This window comes from Nematostella vectensis, chromosome 2, assembly GCF_932526225.1.
Source record: "Nematostella vectensis chromosome 2, jaNemVect1.1, whole genome shotgun sequence".
Classification (NCBI taxonomy): domain Eukaryota; kingdom Metazoa; phylum Cnidaria; class Anthozoa; order Actiniaria; family Edwardsiidae; genus Nematostella; species Nematostella vectensis.
Window position 1 is genome coordinate 3,149,401 of NC_064035.1, and position 19,677 is coordinate 3,169,077.

General features: G+C 38.9%; 1 protein-coding gene across 3 annotated transcripts; it reads left to right on the plus strand.

The window, feature by feature from the left end:
• The first annotated feature begins 710 nt into the window (after nt 1–710).
• Nucleotides 711–18,187, plus strand: LOC5515602 (probable ATP-dependent RNA helicase DDX23). Of its 3 annotated transcripts, none has more exons than XM_032385181.2 (32): nt 712–1,132; nt 1,470–1,514; nt 1,662–1,707; nt 2,110–2,169; nt 2,924–3,010; nt 3,556–3,607; nt 3,773–3,837; nt 4,291–4,320; nt 4,632–4,667; nt 5,078–5,190; nt 8,984–9,047; nt 9,117–9,196; nt 9,634–9,770; nt 9,969–10,057; nt 10,408–10,483; nt 10,586–10,655; nt 10,951–11,017; nt 11,154–11,219; nt 11,291–11,335; nt 11,507–11,546; nt 11,628–11,677; nt 12,033–12,179; nt 12,629–12,690; nt 12,999–13,030; nt 13,100–13,157; nt 13,441–13,510; nt 16,579–16,617; nt 16,698–16,741; nt 16,948–17,031; nt 17,300–17,346; nt 17,586–17,707; nt 18,031–18,187. In XM_032385181.2, the coding sequence occupies exons 1-32, from the start codon at nt 828–830 to the stop codon at nt 18,130–18,132; spliced, it is 2,430 nt and encodes an 809-aa protein (XP_032241072.1). In that variant the 5' UTR covers nt 712–827; the 3' UTR covers nt 18,133–18,187. The 3 variants fall into 3 exon arrangements, 2 of the variants coding, with proteins under 2 accessions (XP_032241072.1, XP_032241073.1); XM_032385182.2 differs by having other exon boundaries at nt 713–1,123; XR_007306719.1 differs by lacking the exons at nt 17,300–17,346; nt 17,586–17,707; nt 18,031–18,187 and having other exon boundaries at nt 711–1,132; nt 13,100–13,156; nt 13,439–13,510; nt 16,948–17,037.
• The last annotated feature ends 1,490 nt before the right edge of the window (nt 18,188–19,677 follow it).

Consider the following 19,677-nt stretch of genomic DNA (forward strand, 5'->3'; position numbering starts at 1 on the left):
TAACAAATACCACTAGTGAGTTTCTCCTTTTTTTATTTGTTTGATTGATACTGATGTATATTACTTGTATTTTTGGCTCTCAACATTCACTGAAAATTATTTTTCCAATTTCATATAACTATTATAAGGGTAACAGAAAAACTACAAAAAAAAAAAGAAAAAAAGACTGTCCGCGGAGACTGAGTTTGGTGGGTGTTATTTTACGCGCATACAGTCGATTGACAAAAGGTTATCGTCAACCGGCTTCGCGACTACGCGATAAGCCCGCATGTAAGCATGGCTATGAACCACTTAAGCGCCTGGCAGCATACAGTAATTAGCCACTGCATAACTTCAGGCTTCAGACGCGGTAGCGTTGGCTAATATATGCAGCTAGGCGCTTCAGTGGTTTTGACCCATGCTTACATGCGGGCTTATCGCGTAGTCGCGACGCCAGTTGACGAAAACATTTTGTCGTATGTTAAAAAATACACGCATAACCGTACTCTGGTTGGTTGGGTAATTCGTCGGGTTAACGCTACAACGAAGCCCAAAAATTTGCATCAGCCACTTTGTCTGCATAAGAATGTGTGCCTCTAAATTTATAAAAGACTTTTACCACGTTCTATCGCGTTTTTGCCGGTTTGCGGCTCTTTGGCAGAGCCCTCTGAACCACCCAGGGTAAACAAAAACGCCTAACTTGGGTTGCCTGTGTATGTACCCTTAAGAGACCACGCTCTAGAATACCAGCGGTATCGTCTTGGCGGCCATTTTTTTGAACAAGCACCATCTTTTCACGAAATTTGTCCAAGTTTTACGAGTTTGAGAACTTCCAGCAAATCGTAGTGATGGCTTCTGGAGATGAAAATGATAACAAGCTGAAGGAAGATGAGCTACAACGGTCTAAACGGGAGCGGGAACGAGAGAAAGAGAGAGATAGGAACAAGGAGGATAGGGACCGAGTGAAAGATCGTGACCGGGACAGAGATAAAGCAAGGGACAGAGATAGAGAGAGACGGGATAAGCACAAGTCAAGCCGAGACCGAGACAAGGACCGCTCTAGTCGAGATAGAAAGAGAGAGAAACGGGATGGCGATAGACAGCGAGATGATAAGGATAGGAGGGATCGAAAACACCGAAAAAGGTCAGACAAGTTAAGTAAAAAAACTTTATCCCTACAGCGGCAAACTCAAAATATGACATGCAGAGTCTAAATATGCTTGTGCATACTCAGTTGATTTTCTGCTGTTCACAGATATTATCGTCTACAGTACAGATATTTAACATGTTGGGTTGGGAGGGGGGGGGGGGGGGAGGGAAGGAAGGAAGAACTTCTGCACCTTAGATATAATGCTTGCAATATTTGAATACATAAGTCAATCAATCAAGATATTCTCCAAAATGATCCAATAAACTGTACCATCATTCCTTTTTTTAAATGATCAATTTCATTTTCTCCACCAAAGACTGTAAGTCATTTTTGTATTCAGGTCGCGTTCAAGATCACCATTGAAGAATGATAATGACAGAAAAAGGTATTGGACCTCAAAACAGTCATGAATGGAAATTTACCCTTTTTGTTGTCTGTGCTTCTTTATTTCCATGTAGATTTCCATTAGCTTTGTCATTATTGTAGAGAAAGTGCATCCTCTAAAGCTGTCTTTTACTATTTTTATTTTTAGGGAGGTGGAAGAGGAGGAGACTAAAGGAAAACAGACAAAAGTAGAAGTATGTTCCAAGTCATATTTCCATACATAGTAAAGAAATAAATGAATACAGAATTAAGCACAAATCAGGTTTTCACATTCTATGCCAAAACTTTTTGTCATAATTCAGTTGTTATTTTATCAACTTTACAAGTGCCAAAGTAATTTATATAGCATTGATTAGACCCATCATTGTCTATGGTGACTCTGTCTTGGGGTGTTGCTGACAGTGCTCAAGGTGTGCCACTTGCATTGTAGTAAGATCCACAAGGAGGACAATGCTACGAACATCCCGAAATGGCTCACATTGATGGTTAGGCATGATTTTAAAAAATCTGTACAGGCGTCTGATAGGACTACACAGAGTGATGTTAAAAAAGGTTTCCATCTACCTTATCTAAATAATGCTTATTGTTGCTTCTAGCCTTTGTCACTAGAGGAAATGATTGCTAAACGTGAAGCTGAGAAGAAAGCTTTAGAGAAGGTAAAGTACTACTCTAAAACATAAGCTTAAATCAACACATGGTTGAAAAAGTATGTTGAACAGCTCTGTGAAACAAAGTAATTTATGTCCTGCCTGATGGGTACCCCCTTTGCAAGGCCCCACAAATGTAGAACTGCACTGACATTTCCAGTGTTAATGTAAAGCAGATAATTATATTTAAAAAATCAAAATGTTGTTATTTGTATAGCAGGTTTCAAAAACAGAGTATGCTCATGGGAATGTCACCAATTTTTTTTGCTCATGCAGTGCAAAAAAAAAAACACTTGTGGAGTCTCTTTTCACACTCTTTACATTACAATTTACAGACTACAAAATGTTTGCTGAATTTTTAAGGTTTGTTTTGTCAAGTTGAATAATCAGTTGAATAACCTTTCAGATCTTCTGAAAGGTTATTCAGACTTTAACATGTTCCAAGCATTCCTTGACATTGAATTACTCCACCCAGCATTGGTGAAAGGGGAAAAATACATTTATATTTGACAAAGATTTGAAATAAACATGGGAATTTTATTGGAGGGAAGGAATTTTGGGCACTTCCCTCTGTTTTGCTAGTTTCATTAGTTTTTGAAATTCTAGAAGTTTGAACCCAGCTTTTAAACCCTTGCAAATAAATTTCTTCCCATGATGATGATGTTGGTAATGATGATGATAATAATAATAATGTAATACTTATATGGCAAATTAACATCTGAATGGGATCAAATGTGCCAATTCTCCTCTTCTATTTATTCAGCCTACATTTCTGACAAAAGAACAGAGAGCAGCCGAAGCAATCAAGAAACGGCAAGCTCAAGTTGAAGAACAACGTAAAAAAATGGAGGTAATATGTTCGCAATGTTATCAGGTACAGTCATATGATATACAGAAGCTGCCGTTAAATGTTGCAGTACTGGCTTTTATACTGGTTTTACAGCAAATGTCTTTTACTGGCAAGAGTGCAGTTTTATCATTTTTATCGTCAAATTATTTTGTTATCGAAGGGTGCTTTAATTAACAGAAGTGGTAGTAATGATTGGGAGTGAAAAAAAGTAACCACAGCCAATTACTGGAGGTAGCCAAAGTACAGCCTAACATGCCTAACATGGCTCCCTTGACAGTTGAATGTGAGAAACATGCCATCCGATTAGCATCCCTGTCACTGCTTCCATTGCAAAAATGCTTTAGTGCACACAAGAATATGATGGGATTGTCCTACTAATTATTGTTTCAATTAAAACACTGAATTTTGTTTGCTTAAATTGGCTGATGTTTTTGAAACATGGCATCAGAATCATGCGTCACACTTCAGTGTTTGATTAGCAAGTTTGGTCCATTAATTACCTCCCATCTTCTGTATCACAGTCATTTTCCTTTTTTATTTCATAGGAAGAAAGAAAAAAGAGGGAGACTTTTTTAAGAGAAGCTCAACATTCCAAAGGTAATGTTGTGCATATAAGACATTCTTATTTCAACTGGAAACAGCTTTGAGTTGCCTTAAATCTACTACTAGACAATGGAAAGTCAAGGGGAAACAATTGGAATGATGCAAAGATTCTAATCTGATAGTTGTAGTTGATTTTGACCAACAGTTTGTTTTGCTTAGAGGATGATAATGAAAGAGAAAGAAGAGAACGAAGAGAGAGGAGAGAAAAGATGGAGCAAGATGGGGTATGCAACTGTTAGGCAAGATAGATAATTGTTGGATGATTTATTATGTGATTATATGCTTTGTATAAAAGGTCCTGGTGCTTTGAGGTCCCCTCTTCATTCAATAAAGCCGTTGATATATAGTTAATATATCTGACTATACCAAAATACACAGATATCAACTAGGTCTCTCAATTACTATCCCACAAGCTTGTCTGGGCTCAGGTCTACTCAAATTGCTTTGTTATGGTGTATTCTGCCTTCCTGAATCCCTCTATACAACAAACACTTAGCAATCTTGGTTGACTCCAAGTTTCTAGCAATGCTACTATAGCTAATTTGTGCCAATGAAGTATATAATTCATACAGTGTCTACTAACTGTTCAGCATATGCTCAAAACTGTTTGTTGGAAAATCCCTACTTTATCACTGCTCCATAAGAAACTATCATCACTATGACACTTTGTTCTACAGGAAGATGGAAAACGAGACAAGGTCAGACAGGTAATAATGTAAAAATAAATAGAGTTTGTTCATTAATAATAATCAATACTAAGATCAAAAAAAGCAACCAATAGGCTCAGCTAAAGTATGTAGTATGTACTTGTACCTTATTTAGAGCCAGCATTGTTGTGCTTGCCTTTGCGCTATTTGCACAAAAAGCACACAAGCTGCAAACAAATTCACTCTCAGATTTTGTTTTTTTTTCATTGAAGACTTTTTATTTAAATTGAAATGTACTTCAATTTTAATTTTTTGGATCATAGAGGCCTTAGTTGTCCATTATTGATCTAGAAATGTTAACTGTGTTTTAGGACAAGTTACAAGAGAAAGAACTTGGTGCTATCAAGGTAAAATGAGAAAAGACAAACACATTCCCTATCAAATACTGTATTATGAAAATTGTTATATAGTGCTTAGAAATAATAAAGGCTAAACTTATCTAACATGAGGAAAACATGAGTAAAACCTAGCCATCAAGATTGTGAACCAAGTATTTCTATGACTTGGATGACTATCTTAGTGACAATCTGTCAACACTAGGAAATTAACAGGTGGGATGTGAACGAACTACTGAACGAGGTGGATGTGGCAGCATAACTGAAGGGGCATAAACATATTTCTCTCATTCGATTGAACTGCATAGCAGCAACTCTACATGAAACCGGGTCTTATTCCTTGCCTCCCTTTTCCCATTGAGAGTTTTTTTGTTTACAAGTGGTTTAACTCTTGTTTGATATGGTACTTTGATTTAATACAGGAACGCTACTTAGGACTCAACAAGAAAAAGAGGAAGATTCGCAGGCTGACAGATCGAAAGTTTGTGTTTGATTGGGACACTGGAGAGGACACATCAAATGACTACAACCCGATGTGAGTTAGGCTTTGTTATAACCTTGACAATGTTATTATTTTAGTTTATAAAATCATGAAATACAATGTGAATCTATTAAGCAAGATACACTAAAATTTGGGAGTCTTTTATGTGTCGCTGTGGCAAAAAAACAAACCCCCTCCTTTTTTGAACTTACTGTATTACCTCACTCTATTACCTCACTCTATTACCTCACTCTATTACCTTACTGTATTACCTCACTGTATTACCTCACTGTATTACCTCACTGTATTACCTCACTGTATTACCTCACTGTATTACCTCACTGTATTACCTCCCTGTATTACCTCACTGTATTACCTCACTGTATTACCTCACTGTATTACCTCCCTGTATTACCTCACTGTATTACCTCACTCTATTACCTCACTGTACTACCTCACTGTATTACCTCACTGTATTACCTTACTGTAATTCCTCACTGCATTACCTCACTGTATTACCTCACAGTATTACCTCACTGTATTACCTCACTGTATTACCTCACTGCTTTACCTTACTTTTTTACCTCACTGTATTACTTCACTCTATTACCTCACTCTATTACCTTACTGTATTACCTCACTGCATTACCTCACTGTATTACCTCACTGTATTACCTCACTGTATTACCTCACTGTATTACCTCACTGTATTACCTCACTGTATTACCTCACTGTATTACCTCACTGTATTACCTCACTGTATTACCTCACTGTATTACCTCACTGCATTACCTCACTGCATTACCTCACTGCATTACCTCACTGCATTACCTCACTGTATTACCTCACTGTATTACCTCACTGTATAATAATAATAATAACAATGACAATGACAATGATAATGATAATGATAATAATAATAATAATGTTTGTTTAATTCAACCGATTGCATTACATTAACAGACTGAATTGCCGGTAGAGTCAGTGATTACTACAATATAATTCACAACACATATTTAGCGTATTTAACGGAAGCAAATTTAGAAAAGCGGTCTGTGCGACCCGCTTCAACGTGGCGACTACAACTCCCTGATCTTAGAGCATATGGCGTATTGATAGGCACTACCCTTTTGGATATTAGAGAGTAGAGCACACTATCCTACTTAATGCCTGAAATTAGTTTAATACAAGCGTTATGGCGGCAATCTTCTAATGTTAATAAGTCTGCTCTTGTAAGGTTAGGAAATATTATGCTCAGAGATCTTTTCTGTACTTTCTCTAACGCTTCACTCAGGTATTTAGGTAAGTTAGAGAACACTACGGATGCATATTCGAGAATAGACCTTATAAGGCTACAGTAGACGGCCACTAAATCACCGTCTAAAACCCCACACAGCTTCAGTTTCCTAAGAGCGTAAAGGCGGCGGTTTGACTTTACATAGTCGCAGTGTGACACCCAACTGAGGTCTGCAGTGATGTCTACGCCGAGTAGCTTGAAACAGCTAACTGCCTCTATGGCGGAACCTCCAACCGCAACAGGTTGACACTGAGAACTATTGTAGTGCAAAAAATCAATCAGTGCTTGGGTTGTAGATCTACCTTCGAGAGCGAATTGTTTGGGGTCAAGCTTACAGTTTAGCGAGGGTGTAATCCTCGTTAAGGTAAAAATTTCCATTATTTTGGCTAGCTGGCAGGTTAATGAGAGTGGTCTAATGTCTTTTTCTACGTCTTTGGCAGGCTTCTGCTTGGGAAGGGGTTTCACAACAGCACTCTTCAGTAACCATGGGAGGAAGCCCTCCCGCAGAGATGCGTTGTAAATGTCGCTAACTACCGGTCCAAGTTCAAATGCAAATTCCTTTAAAACGATGTTGTGAAGGCCGTCTGGGCCAGTGGCTTTCTTGACTTTGATATCTCGTAGGGCGTGCTCTGCTTCCCGGGGTGTGGTCAGCAGTTCGTTATCAACTGCAATTTCTGATACATCAAGAGAAGTGAGTGGAACGAACTCTGACGTCAGACTTACAAAGAGTCGTTGATCGGAATTAACTGGGGATACCACTGATCGGAATCGTCAGACACGCCAGCCAGATTCTTGACCTCTTTCCACCATTTACCAACCCTTGATTCCTTGAGACCCTTAACTTTGTTATTATAGAACGACCTCTTGGCAGCAGATATAGCTTTTTGCACTTTACTCCTCTACATTTTAAATGTTGCCGAGTCCTTTCCATGTAGGGATAGCGAGTGTTGTCTTCGAGCAACAAGGGTTTTGACTTTTGTTGTAACCCAAGGTTTATCAGTGGAATGAACACGGTGGATTTCAAAGGCAGGAAACAGTTGACTGCCTCTGACAGGGTCTGGAAGAAAAAGTCAAACTTCTCTTTGCAGCTTGGAAGAGAGAAGACTTCGTCCCAGGAAAAGGAAGTAATCTATCTTCCGAACCCGCGTAAAGCGCTATCGCGCGTGTCACGTTTGGTGATCGTGCGTTTACCAGGCTTTTGAGTTGGATGGGCCTGTTGAATGAGTACTCCATAATGGTTACTGCCCCCAATTTTCGGGAGTTGCCTTGGTTCTTTGGGAACCTTAGAATTGCTCGTCAAGCACCAATCTAACGTTCCTGTGTCCCGGGTTAAGACTTTGATGATTTGGGAGAGACCAGAATTCCTCTTGAACACTGCAGAAAGGATCTTTGTTGACGGAGGGTTGAAATCGCCCGCTACGCACACCAGCGCTTCCGGGTGCGACCGTAAGAAACAGTCTACAGTCTCCTGAACATGTGAATAAAGTATGCTGTTATCTTCCGTTACCGCATGAGGGGGGTGGTATATAACACCGATGAGAATGGTTGATACCGATCTTGGGAGTCGATATGGTTTGACATGGAGCCACATTGTCTCTGTAATCGCCCCAGAGAGCTCAGCCTCGGACAACCGAATACACGGGATACTCGTTCGTATAAATGCAGCAATTCCTCCAGCCTGGGTAGGACGGTCTTTCCGGAAGAGTGTATAATCTTGCAGGGAAACTTGGGAATCAGGAATCACCTCAGATAGCCATGTTTCGGTAACACACGCGATCTCAATGCCATTATTTTGCATCACACATTCAAGTTCGTCTACTTTCGGAGCCAAAGAGCGAAGATTGCAGATCATGATGTTTGGTATTGAAGATCCGCTTCCGTCGCTGCAAACATACGGTGGGACGGGGTACCTGTGGTATCACCCACAGGGGAGATGGTTGAGGACCATGGCCGTCGTTTTCGTTTCGACCTAAAACGTTTTCTAATTCCAAGAGTGTCAATCTTTTGCCACAGTTCTTTTGAGAGTACTTGTTTCTCCTGCGTTTTGCCAATTGATTTCATATAGGCACTGCTGTAGACGGTTCTACCTCGCGTTGGTGAGATTGACGCTTCAAAATGGCGATCATCAGAGTCACGTTCAGAAACGCTGTTAAACTGTTGATTGTTACTCCACCAAAATGTCATGAACTTGGTGTAAAAGTAAACTAACACCAATAGCTGGGCCCCAATAGGGTTTGAAGGCCACATAATTGAACGCGGACGCACAGAACGAGCCACAACTACACGATTAGAACGAACACAAAATCACAGTGGCAGCCATCTTGGCGCTGCTGACCATCTCCGTATTACATCACTGTATTACATCACTGTATTACCTTACTGTACTACCTCACTGTATTACCTCACTGTATCACCTCACTGTATTACCTCACTGCATTACCTCACTGTATTACCTCACTGTATCACCTCACTGTATTACCTCACTGTATTACCTTACTGTATTACCTCACTGTATTACCTCACTGTATCACCTCACTGTATTTCCTGTAGCTACAAGGAAAGACATCAGGTCCAGCTGTTTGGAAGAGGTCATATTGGTGGGATTGATATCAAGGTCAGTGAAGTCTTGGGTTTGGCCATCAGATTTTTATACTTATTTCTTCTATGTATTGGTGATCAACAGATCCAAAAGAAGGAGGCAGGAAAGTTTTATGCAGAAATGATGGAAAAACGAAGAACAATTGAGGAGAAAGAGCAGGAAGGGTGAGTTCTCATTAAGGTTTAGTTGCATTTTGGATGTTTGGAGTTGGGCCTATATTTTGGGGGCGTAATAGGAATCGATGTGTAATTTGTTAGTCTCTGTGGCCTTGTTCAGACATCATTGTAATTGTCAAGCAAGCACTTTACACATGGAAAATTTGCTAATTGAAGTCCCCCAGAGACGGTATTGAAATCTAGGTATTATTGTGTGGGGGAACAAGTAAAGAAACCTATACTTAAGGCACATTACTGGGGCAGAAAAATGAGCCTTCCCACCGTCCTTTGCATAAACCTTGGTCCTTTACTAGGTTCATAGTGTTGAGATTTTTTTTCAATTTCTTTAGAATTGAGCTTGAGAATAACAACATAACTAACACCAGTTTATTTTTATCTGAAGAGCTTGAAAAAGAAGAAACATATTATTTATATTATTTTATCAGGAACCGCCTGAAGAAAGAAAAAGACAAGGAGCGCAAGGTCGCCTTTGATGACCGTCACTGGACAAAGAAGAATTTGGAAGAAATGACAGAGAGGGACTGGCGAATTTTTAGAGAAGATTTCAATATCTCAACCAAAGGTTATACCCTACAGAACCTGAAATACTTATTTTATGATATCCTTGACATTAAATTCAGGAAAAAATGCCTGATCTAGTAATATTATGGAAAAAGGCGGTTACTTGTGTAGATGCTATTTGATGAGAAATACATGTGTTATCATTACTCAAAGTCTGTTCCCAATGGCTCAATGAATTTTATCTATTTTGTATGGATAGGTGGACGGATTCCATTTCCCATCAGAAAGTGGAAGGAGGCACAGATACCTGACAGTATCCTTGAGATTGTCGACAAACTTGGCTACAAGGTGAAAACTTATCACCAGACATACACCTATACAAAGAGGGTTTTAATTCAGCTTCAAAGAGATTCCATGTTGTTATTTTTTCCTGTCAAACATAAAATTTTGTGTGCTATTTTACAACACTTGTTGAAATGCACAATTATACTCTCCTTCCCTTTATATTCCACTGACAATGATTGTTTAAAAACATCTAATGAGTGGTCAATGCCCGGTTTGGTTACTGTGAACAGACAAACATATCAAGTACAGAAGGTCATGTTTAAATACTGGAGTACCTTCGAAACACATAATGGATGTAATGAAAAACAGAATTCTGTACATAGGTGCTGATAATTGTGAATTGTTGTTAACAGGATCCGACCCCAATCCAACGTCAAGCCATTCCAATTGGGCTACAGAACCGAGACATTATAGGGGTAGCTGAGACAGGTGAGCTAGTCAATGTTTTATCCCAGGCTTGTTTGATGGATATCTTCTCTGATCAAATGTCTTGTATGTTGTGATTGACCGAGTATTGTTCTTCATTTCCAGGTAGTGGTAAAACCGCAGCCTTTGCCATCCCTTTGCTAGTCTGGATCATGGGCCTACCTAAGATTGAAAGGTACAGTACAAAAATAGGTACAATACAGACATTTTAAGATGGGGAAAGGCCACTTTCAGCCATTGAAAAAACGTGTAGTGACACTGACACATGGTGACACTTTGTTTATAGTTTCGTTGAAATCCATTGGAGTATCACAAAATATTGCCTCTGAAAAGGGCTAAATTTTACCGTCGCGATATTTCATGTAGTTAGTTGTCACTTACTACTAATGCTTACAGAACGGTGTCCTGAAGTGACTTGTTGTCACTGGGGGCACAGTATCAGTTATTCATGGCTCGAACTGTACTTTTAGGGACAATGACGCTGACCAAGGACCTTACGCACTTATCCTCGCCCCAACAAGAGAGTTAGCTCAACAGGTAGGATTATTACTATCAGCGTCAACATTTTAATAAAAAATAAGCATTTCTCAAAATGACGTTGTGCTGTGTTTATACATCAAGTCTTATTAACTTCAATCTGGCTTGACTATAAAATCCAGTTTTTTTGTTTTAGATTGAAGAGGAGATCCTTAAGTTTGGACGTCCCCTTGGAATCCGAACAGTGTCTGTCATTGGTGGAGTAAGTTCTTCTAAATCTAGCTAGATGAAAGCATGATGGAATATAAACCCAACCCGTTTTGTTTCTAACAGTTATCACGCGAGGACCAAGGATTCCAGCTCAGACTTGGCGTAGAGGTAACGCTAGCCTTAGTTTTGTCCAGACGGGTCACTACTGAGATAAGTAAATGTTGCAGATCACAGGTTGCCTATATTACTCTTGATATCAATCAATAAAACACACTTATCTACGAGAAAATCATTAGTTTTGACTTACACAAACCCTGCACTACGGCATTTTTCTTGCAGATTGTTATTGCCACCCCAGGACGTCTCATTGATGTGTTAGGTGGGTAGCACTTCACGGCTCTGTCTACCTCATATATAGTCCGTAGAATAAATGTTTTTATTAATTGATTTTTATTTTTAGAAAACCGTTATTTGGTGTTAAATCGTTGCTCCTACATCGTTATGGACGAGGTGAGGCACAAAGGAGATTATTTTCCTTCTTTATATGACATAGGGCTTTAATTGTGGTTTTCGAAAAAAAAAAATAAAATAAAATAAGAAAAAGAAAAAAAGAGAAAAAAAAGAAAATAAAAAATGTGATTTCAAAAAAAAGTTTATCGTGTTTCAAGAGAATGCTCCTTACCATTTTTAGCATGCTCGAAGATCAAGTGACCTTTTGAAGCGCCCGCAAAGTACGCTGTAGAGTTAGAGCATAGAGTTTTAGGCGTTTTCAGTGTTAAGAAGTACTGATCATATTTGATGATTTGTGACTCAAAACTCATTAGACTTTAAAAAGTATTTAATTAATCTTTGATTGATTTGCAAGGCGGATCGTATGATTGACATGGGTTTTGAGCCTGAAGTCCAAAAGATTCTGGAACACCTGCCAGTGTCCAATGTTAAGCCTGACAGCGAGGACTCGGAAGATCCTGAACATCTCTTGACCCACATGGGCAAGGACAAGTACAGACAGGTACATTTTACCACACCTAATCTCAGTTAATTCATCTTACTATGTCTTGCCACATTTAACTTGCCCTTATATTGCCATAACTCAACGCACTTTTCCTTGCCATGCCACACCTCGCCACAATTTGATTCATCTTGCCAATCATTGCCACACCTGACTGCACTTTACCTCTCCTTACCAAGTCTTGACATACTCTACAATATCTTGCCATTCCTCATCGCACTTATACCTCACCACACTTTGATTCACCTTGCTGCACTGAACCACACCTCTACTACACTTTAACTCGCCAAACAACCCTACATCTCCTGGCCAACACGGGTATAAACAAGTACAGACAGGTACTCGTGTCACCTTATCATACATGCCATTAGTTAGAAAACTTGCAAATGTTTGAGTATTATAATAAAGAGTATTGTATTGGATTGGATTCATTTGTCATTTCTCCTCAGACTGTCATGTTTACAGCTACTATGCCACCCCAAGTTGAACGACTAGCCAAGAACTACCTCAGGTAGTGGGATTTTCATGACTCGAAGAACATTTTTGTCGCGATAACTCTTTGTGTACACTCCATCAAAGAATGTGAAAATGTTATTTGTTTATGACATAATTATATGGTTTGATGCTTGTTATATTCGTCAACATCGTATTCCGTCAGCATTGTAATCCTATTCAACGTCATCATGTTTGTTAACATATCTTCATCTTGGTAAACTTCATTACATTTGTCAATACCGTCATGTTGCCATTTTGTTAACATCATAATCATCAATGACCTTTCTAACTGATTTATGGATTTTAATCGGTTTAATATTTCAGGCGGCCTGCAGTGGTCTATATCGGCTCTGTTGGTGAGTATGCTATTGAATGTTCATCTACTGTTTGGTGTGATTATATACTAATTTTATATCTCCTTTAAGGAAAACCGGTTGAGCGCGTGGAACAACGTGTCTACCTGGTTAATGAACAGCAAAAAAGGTATGGTATAGCTCGAGTGGCGTGAACAGGGTCTGTGTATCATACTTGCCATGTAATGAGTGTCAAGAATTAGACTCAGATTTGCAAAATGCAGCAGTGGGTCCTTTAAAAACAACCGATTTATTTGCATCTTTTCTAAAGCCTTTCCATGCAAAGTTCTACTACTCTTAACAGCTTTATGTATGAGCTCATGACGAATTTTGCTCAAGGGTGGAAGGACATGTGCACAGTTTTACGCGAGTCTGCCACAGGGTCATATATAACAGAAATGCAATTTTTGCAGGAAGAAACTGTTGGAGTTGCTCAACAAGGACCTGGAGCCTCCTATTATCATCTTTGTCAACCAGAAAAAGGTATGGTTCAATCTGTCTGAAAGGACATGACGGAAAAACCTAAAAACGCGCAATTCAAGATAGAGAGAAAAGACACAATTACTTACAATGGCTATAGGTTCCTTGTTCTACGGACTGATTTTCAAAACACAAATAACGTGAGGCCTAAGTGCACATAACCAGATTTTGGCTTTTTAAGATATTTTTTCCTTGATCATCATTGACCCGTGCATCAGTTCAGGGACGAAAAGCTCAAATTTCAATGACACTTTACAAAAAGTCGCATCACTTGATATTTTGTTTGCTATAAGTTACTAAGTACTCAGTGAAATTATCCGCCTTATTCGATATGAAATAGGCTTATTTGAAGCGTCACGCCATGTTTTTCCGTCATGTCGTCTGAAAGAAAACTGGCTAAGAGTAGGCCCCCATTAACCAACGATTCGTATCCTGTCCGAATGTCTAGAACATATAAAGGTTTGTCTGAAAGAAAACAGGCTAAGAGTAGGCCCCCATTAACTAACGATTCGTAACCTGTCCGAACGTCTAGAACATATAAAGGTTTGTCTGAAAGAAAACAGGCTAAGAGTAGGCCCCCATTAACTAACGATTCGTAACCTGTCCGAATGTCTAGAACATATAAAGGTTTGTCTGAAAGAAAACAGGCTAAGAGTAGGCTCCCATTAACTAACGATTCGTAACCTGTCCGAATGTCTAGAACATATAAAGGTTTGTCTAAAAGAATACTGGCTTAGAGTAGGTCCCCATTAACTAACGATTCGTAACCTGTCCGAATGTCTAAAACATATAAAGGTTTGTCTAAAAGAATACTGGCTAAGAGTAGGCCCCCATTAACCAACGATTCGTAACCTGTCCGAATGTCTAGAACATATAAAGGTTTGTCTAAAAGAAAACAGGCTAAGAGTAGGCCCCCATTAACTAACGATTCGTAAACTGTCCGAATGTCTAGAACATATAAAGGTTTGTCTGAAAGAATACTGGCTAAGAGTAGGCCCCCATTAACTAACGATTCGTAACCTGTCCGAATGTCTAGAACATATAAAGGTTTGTCTGAAAGAAAACAGGCTAAGAGTAGGCCCCCATTAACCAACGATTCGTAACCTGTCCGAATGTCTAGAACATATAAAGGTTTGTCTGAAAGAATACTGGCTTAGAGTAGGCCCCCATTAACTAACGATTCGTAACCTGTCCGAATGTCTAGAACATATAAAGGTTTGTCTGAAAGAATACTGGCTAAGAGTAGGCCCCCATTAACTAACGATTCGTAACCTGTCCGAATGTCTAGAACATATAAAGGTTTGTCTGAAAGAAAACAGGCTAAGAGTAGGCCCCCATTAACCAACGATTCGTAACCTGTCCGAATGTCTAGAACATATAAAGGTTTGTCTGAAAGAATACTGGCTTAGAGTAGGCCCCCATTAACTAACGATTCGTAACCTGTCCGAATGTCTAAAACATATAAAGGTTTGTCTAAAAGAATACTGGCTAAGAGTAGGCCCCCATTAACCAACGATTCGTAACCTGTCCGAATGTCTAGAACATATAAAGGTTTGTCTAAAAGAAAACAGGCTAAGAGTAGGCCCCCATTAACTAACGATTCGTAAACTGTCCGAATGTCTAGAACATATAAAGGTTTGTCTGAAAGAATACTGGCTAAGAGTAGGCCCCCATTAACTAACGATTCGTAACCTGTCCGAATGTCTAGAACATATAAAGGTTTGTCTGAAAGAAAACAGGCTAAGAGTAGGCCCCCATTAACCAACGATTCGTAACCTGTCCGAATGTCTAGAACATATAAAGGTTTGTCTGAAAGAATACTGGCTTAGAGTAGGCCCCCATTAACTAACGATTCGTAACCTGTCCGAATGTCTAGAACATATAAAGGTTTGTCTGAAAGAATACTGGCTAAGAGTAGGCCCCCATTAACTAACGATTCGTAACCTGTCCGAATGTCTAGAACATATAAAGGTTTGTCTGAAAGAAAACAGGCTAAGAGTAGGCCCCCATTAACCAACGATTCGTAACCTGTCCGAATGTCTAGAACATATAAAGGTTTGTCTGAAAGAATACTGGCTTAGAGTAGGCCCCCATTAACTAACGATTCGTAACCTGTCCGAATGTCTAGAACATATAAAGGTTTGTCTGAAAGAATACTGGCTAAGAGTAGGCCCCCATTAACTAACGATTCGTAACCTGTCCGAATGTCTAGAACGTATAAAGGTTTGTCTAAAAGAATACTGCTAAGAGTAGGCCCCCATTAACCAACGATTCGTAACCTGTCCGAATGTCTAGAACATGATGTATAGAAAGTTCTACAGTATAAGCTCTCTAGCCTCTAACCTAATCTTGCATCAAGAACCCCAGAATAAGACAATTTTTCAACAAGATCGCTGACCCCAAAGGAAATGACTCACATATACGCGAGTAAACAACGTCGCAGGGCGTAACTCAATTAATAAAGAACATGTTTTTCCCTTTAATTTGTTCGTATTTGTTTCTAAATAACATCAAAACCTTGAGTAATTTTACAAACCCTTTTCTGTTTTATGCAAGTTTTGTCTCCATGCAAGTTCTGGTTACAATTTATTGAGAAACGCTTTCTCTGTCTGTCTTCTGGTTACAATTTATTGAGAAACGCTTTCTCTGTCTGTCTTCTGGTTACAATTTATTGAGAAACGCTTTCTCTGTCTGTCTTCTGGTTATAATTTACTGAGAAACGTTTTCTCTGTCTGTCTTCTGGTTACAATTTATTGAGAAACGCTTTCTCTGTCTGTCTTCTGGTTACAATTTATTGAGAAACGTTTTCTCTGTCTGTCTTCTGGTTACATTTTATTGGAAAACGCTTTCTCTGTCTTTCTTTTGGTTACAATTTATTGAGAAACGCTTTCACTGTCTGTCTTCTGGTTACAATTTATTGAGAAACGCTTTCTCTGTCTGTCTTCTGGTTACAATTTATTGAGAAACGTTTTCTCTGTCTGTCTTCTGGTTACAATTTATTGAGAAACGCTTTCTCTGTCTGTCTTCTGGTTACAATTTATTGAGAAACGCTTTCTCTGTCTGTCTTTCAGGGTGCAGATGTACTTGCAAAGTCTCTTGAAAAAATGGGTGTAAGTAATTTGATAGCATTGAAGTTGGCGATAGATGTCTTCATGAATTCAGGGATTCATTTGTTATGATTTTTAAACAGTTTCGCGCTACAACTCTCCACGGAGGCCGTAACCAGGAACAGAGGTGAGTTTGGACTATCAACAAATGAGGGTTCTAGTTGGAGTAGTAATACCGCGAATCAATTACGCTTGTTAGCAGAAAAGTGTCAATAAGATGTACAATGAGAAATAAATAAAAAGCGTGATTGTCTCAGTTTAAGCCAATTCGTGATGGTTGGAAAGGAAAGAGAGAAGTTGGTTGGCGCTCAAAAGTTACTCTTTTTTTTTCAGAGAGTTTGCATTGTCAAGTTTGAAGGGAGGATCGAAGGACATCCTTGTAGCGACAGACGTAGCCGGTCGTGGTATCGACATCAAGTGAGTTCTTCTTTAAAGTGATCTAGTTGTTCACAAGACTCTGTTGAAGAAACTTAAAGTTCAACAATTGTTTAAGCTGCAATTGCTTGGTTTAAATCTTTTCTATAAGACCGGAAGCAGAAACTAAGCATAAACGACACAGTTTTGAGCTACCCAATAAAAATGTGAATCCTCAGTCCTAGGGCCACTACTTTTCATCATAATTACAATAATGTGATGAATGTATTTACACCAACAGAATCACAATTTCCATTTTGTTTTCAAATAGGGATGTGTCCCACGTCATCAATTACGATATGGCTAAAACAATTGAAGGTAAGTTACACACGAGTCTTTACTCAGTCCGTCAATTTGGTCAACAACATTTGCCTACACCAAAGGTGTTTAGTCATACAAAGAAAATTTTAATGAACGTACATAGGCCATTCGATAAACCTCTATATTTTTTGGTTATCCTGTGTAATCAGAAATGACACCAAACTTGATATCACAGCTACTTTTCAAATGATAGTGGACTGTGATTAATATATATTGTTGCATATGATCTTTTCTAGATTATACCCATCGTATTGGTCGAACTGGTCGTGCTGGTAAGACAGGTATTGCTGTCTCCTTCCTGACACAATCAGACAGCGGCGTGTTCTATGACTTGAAACAGCTTCTTCTATCCAGTCCGGTAAGTTACTTTGTCACTAAGCAGATACCACTTAGCCTTACACCGCACCCATGTATCACCAAGCGTGAATTATCACTCCTACCGAGCACACCTTATTAGCAAGCGCAGAATATCAGTCAACACCAGGTGCATAAAGATTTAGCTAAATTTTAGTGAACTAAACTAGTTAGTGAAATAAGCTAGCACGTCTGATGTTTAACTCATGGATTCAAACAGGTTTTGTAAAGATCAAAGTAGTTTGCTAATGGCATACTCGTAATGTGCCCATTATGCAAGATTGCAAAATATCTGACCAAAAGTTAAAATGTAATTTGTTTTCCCAGGTGAGCTCTTGTCCATCTGAACTGGCCAACCACCCAGAGGCACAACACAAACCTGGAACTGTGCTAACAAAGAAGAGAAAGGAAGAAACAATCTTTGTATAGCACACTCTGTTCACAGTGGTGTAATAAAATCAGAACTTTATTGTTGTGTAATTAACAAGTGCGTGTGGATTATTTAAAAAAATAACAGTTTATTTAGCAGGGAAACTACCAAACTTTGGGAATGTGTAAAGGGATAACTTTAATTAATGAAAGTGATTTCGGTCATCGTGTCGATTTGGGTTTCCTGTGGAACAAACCTCCGCCTCTTGGAAACGAAATCTCACGTCCCCTCCCCCCATCGTCAATTAGTAGTCTTTGTTGTCTTTGCGTTGCCTTTACAGCTTCGATTTGGACGTTGGGCTACCTTTGGCAGTCCGCGATACAAACGGCCAAGATTTTTCGCACTTGCCCTGTGTTTCCGATAATGTTTGAAAGCTCCTTCGATTTATAAGTTATATATACCGCGAATGCGATGGCGATATCAAAGAATTATATGGTAAGTATGACGACTTATGATCCGATGTTTTACGGGGTTTGCTTATCATGGCTTTCGAAGTTTGTCATTTGATAATAAAAGAACTCGGATAATCAAACTTGCCCCGAACCTAAGGGCAAAGGCGAAAGGTATTCAAACAGCCCAAATCCCATTGCCTGAGGATTGTACTGTAAGGCTCTGTTTATAAATGCAACTGAGCGAAATAACTTTATAAAGGGAAGACAAACCAACCAAAAATTCAAACAAAAAAAAGGCGTGTTGCGGACAGACTCGCGGACTTTTCTAGATTACTGTTCAAGCATAGACTATATCGGATTGTCTATTTGTTGTTTTTAACACTTGTTATCGTCGAGTGAAGAAATAACATGCCAGATCTTAAGTATACAATTTTGAAGATATATCGTATGATTTGTTATAAATTTGATTTCTATCATTATTTATGTTTGTAGCGTCATGTAAATAAATACCGAGCCATCGAGTCGTTTTTTGATTTCGCGGCAACAACGGGTAAATAATAAGCATTTAGTAGATCTCTGTGTTATTCGATGAGACTTGTGTATAAAGGGAAATGTAAAATCAATCCGAATAATCTCATTTCTCTGACCCGCTTCTCGGCCCTTCTAATATCAGAAATAAAATTGTCCTTTTTTTAATTTGATACTGGGTTTGCAGTATTTTATATTTTGAGTCTATTTTCCACAGCAATGTCCATTCCTGAGCCCAAGAAATAAAACAAAATTGATTGCTACATTATTTTAAACCAAGACAAACACAGCCAGACACAGATTCTTTAGAAATCAGTGGGCTTCAGTGAATACTGCAGTGTACTTACATGCAGAAGCTGTTGTTAGGGAGAAGCAGGAAATCATAAATTCTGTATAGTTCGCTATATGTTAATACATGAGCAGTAGTCTTTTCAGTAGCTATTATCATGGCCACCACTTAGACCCAAATAGCTTACTGCGTATGTACAGGCATGCAGCTCGGGGTGGGCACACGGGTTGTGCCCCTCCCACTCAACCACCAAAAAGCAGTCTTCTTTTTAAAATATACTTACTTTCCATAATTGTTTCCAGATTTTTCAGATTGTTTGTTATGGTTATAAGACT

Excerpts from the sequence above, each read along its gene's own strand:
- LOC5515602 (XM_032385181.2), top strand. The coding sequence starts at position 828 with ATGGCTTCTGGAGATGAAAATGATAACAAGCTGAAGGAAGATGAGCTA. Across the intron at positions 4,321-4,631 it reads AACGAGACAAGGTCAGACAG|GACAAGTTACAAGAGAAAGA; the intron begins GTAATAATGTAA and ends ACTGTGTTTTAG. Across the intron at positions 10,484-10,585 it reads TATAGGGGTAGCTGAGACAG|GTAGTGGTAAAACCGCAGCC; the intron begins GTGAGCTAGTCA and ends CTTCATTTCCAG.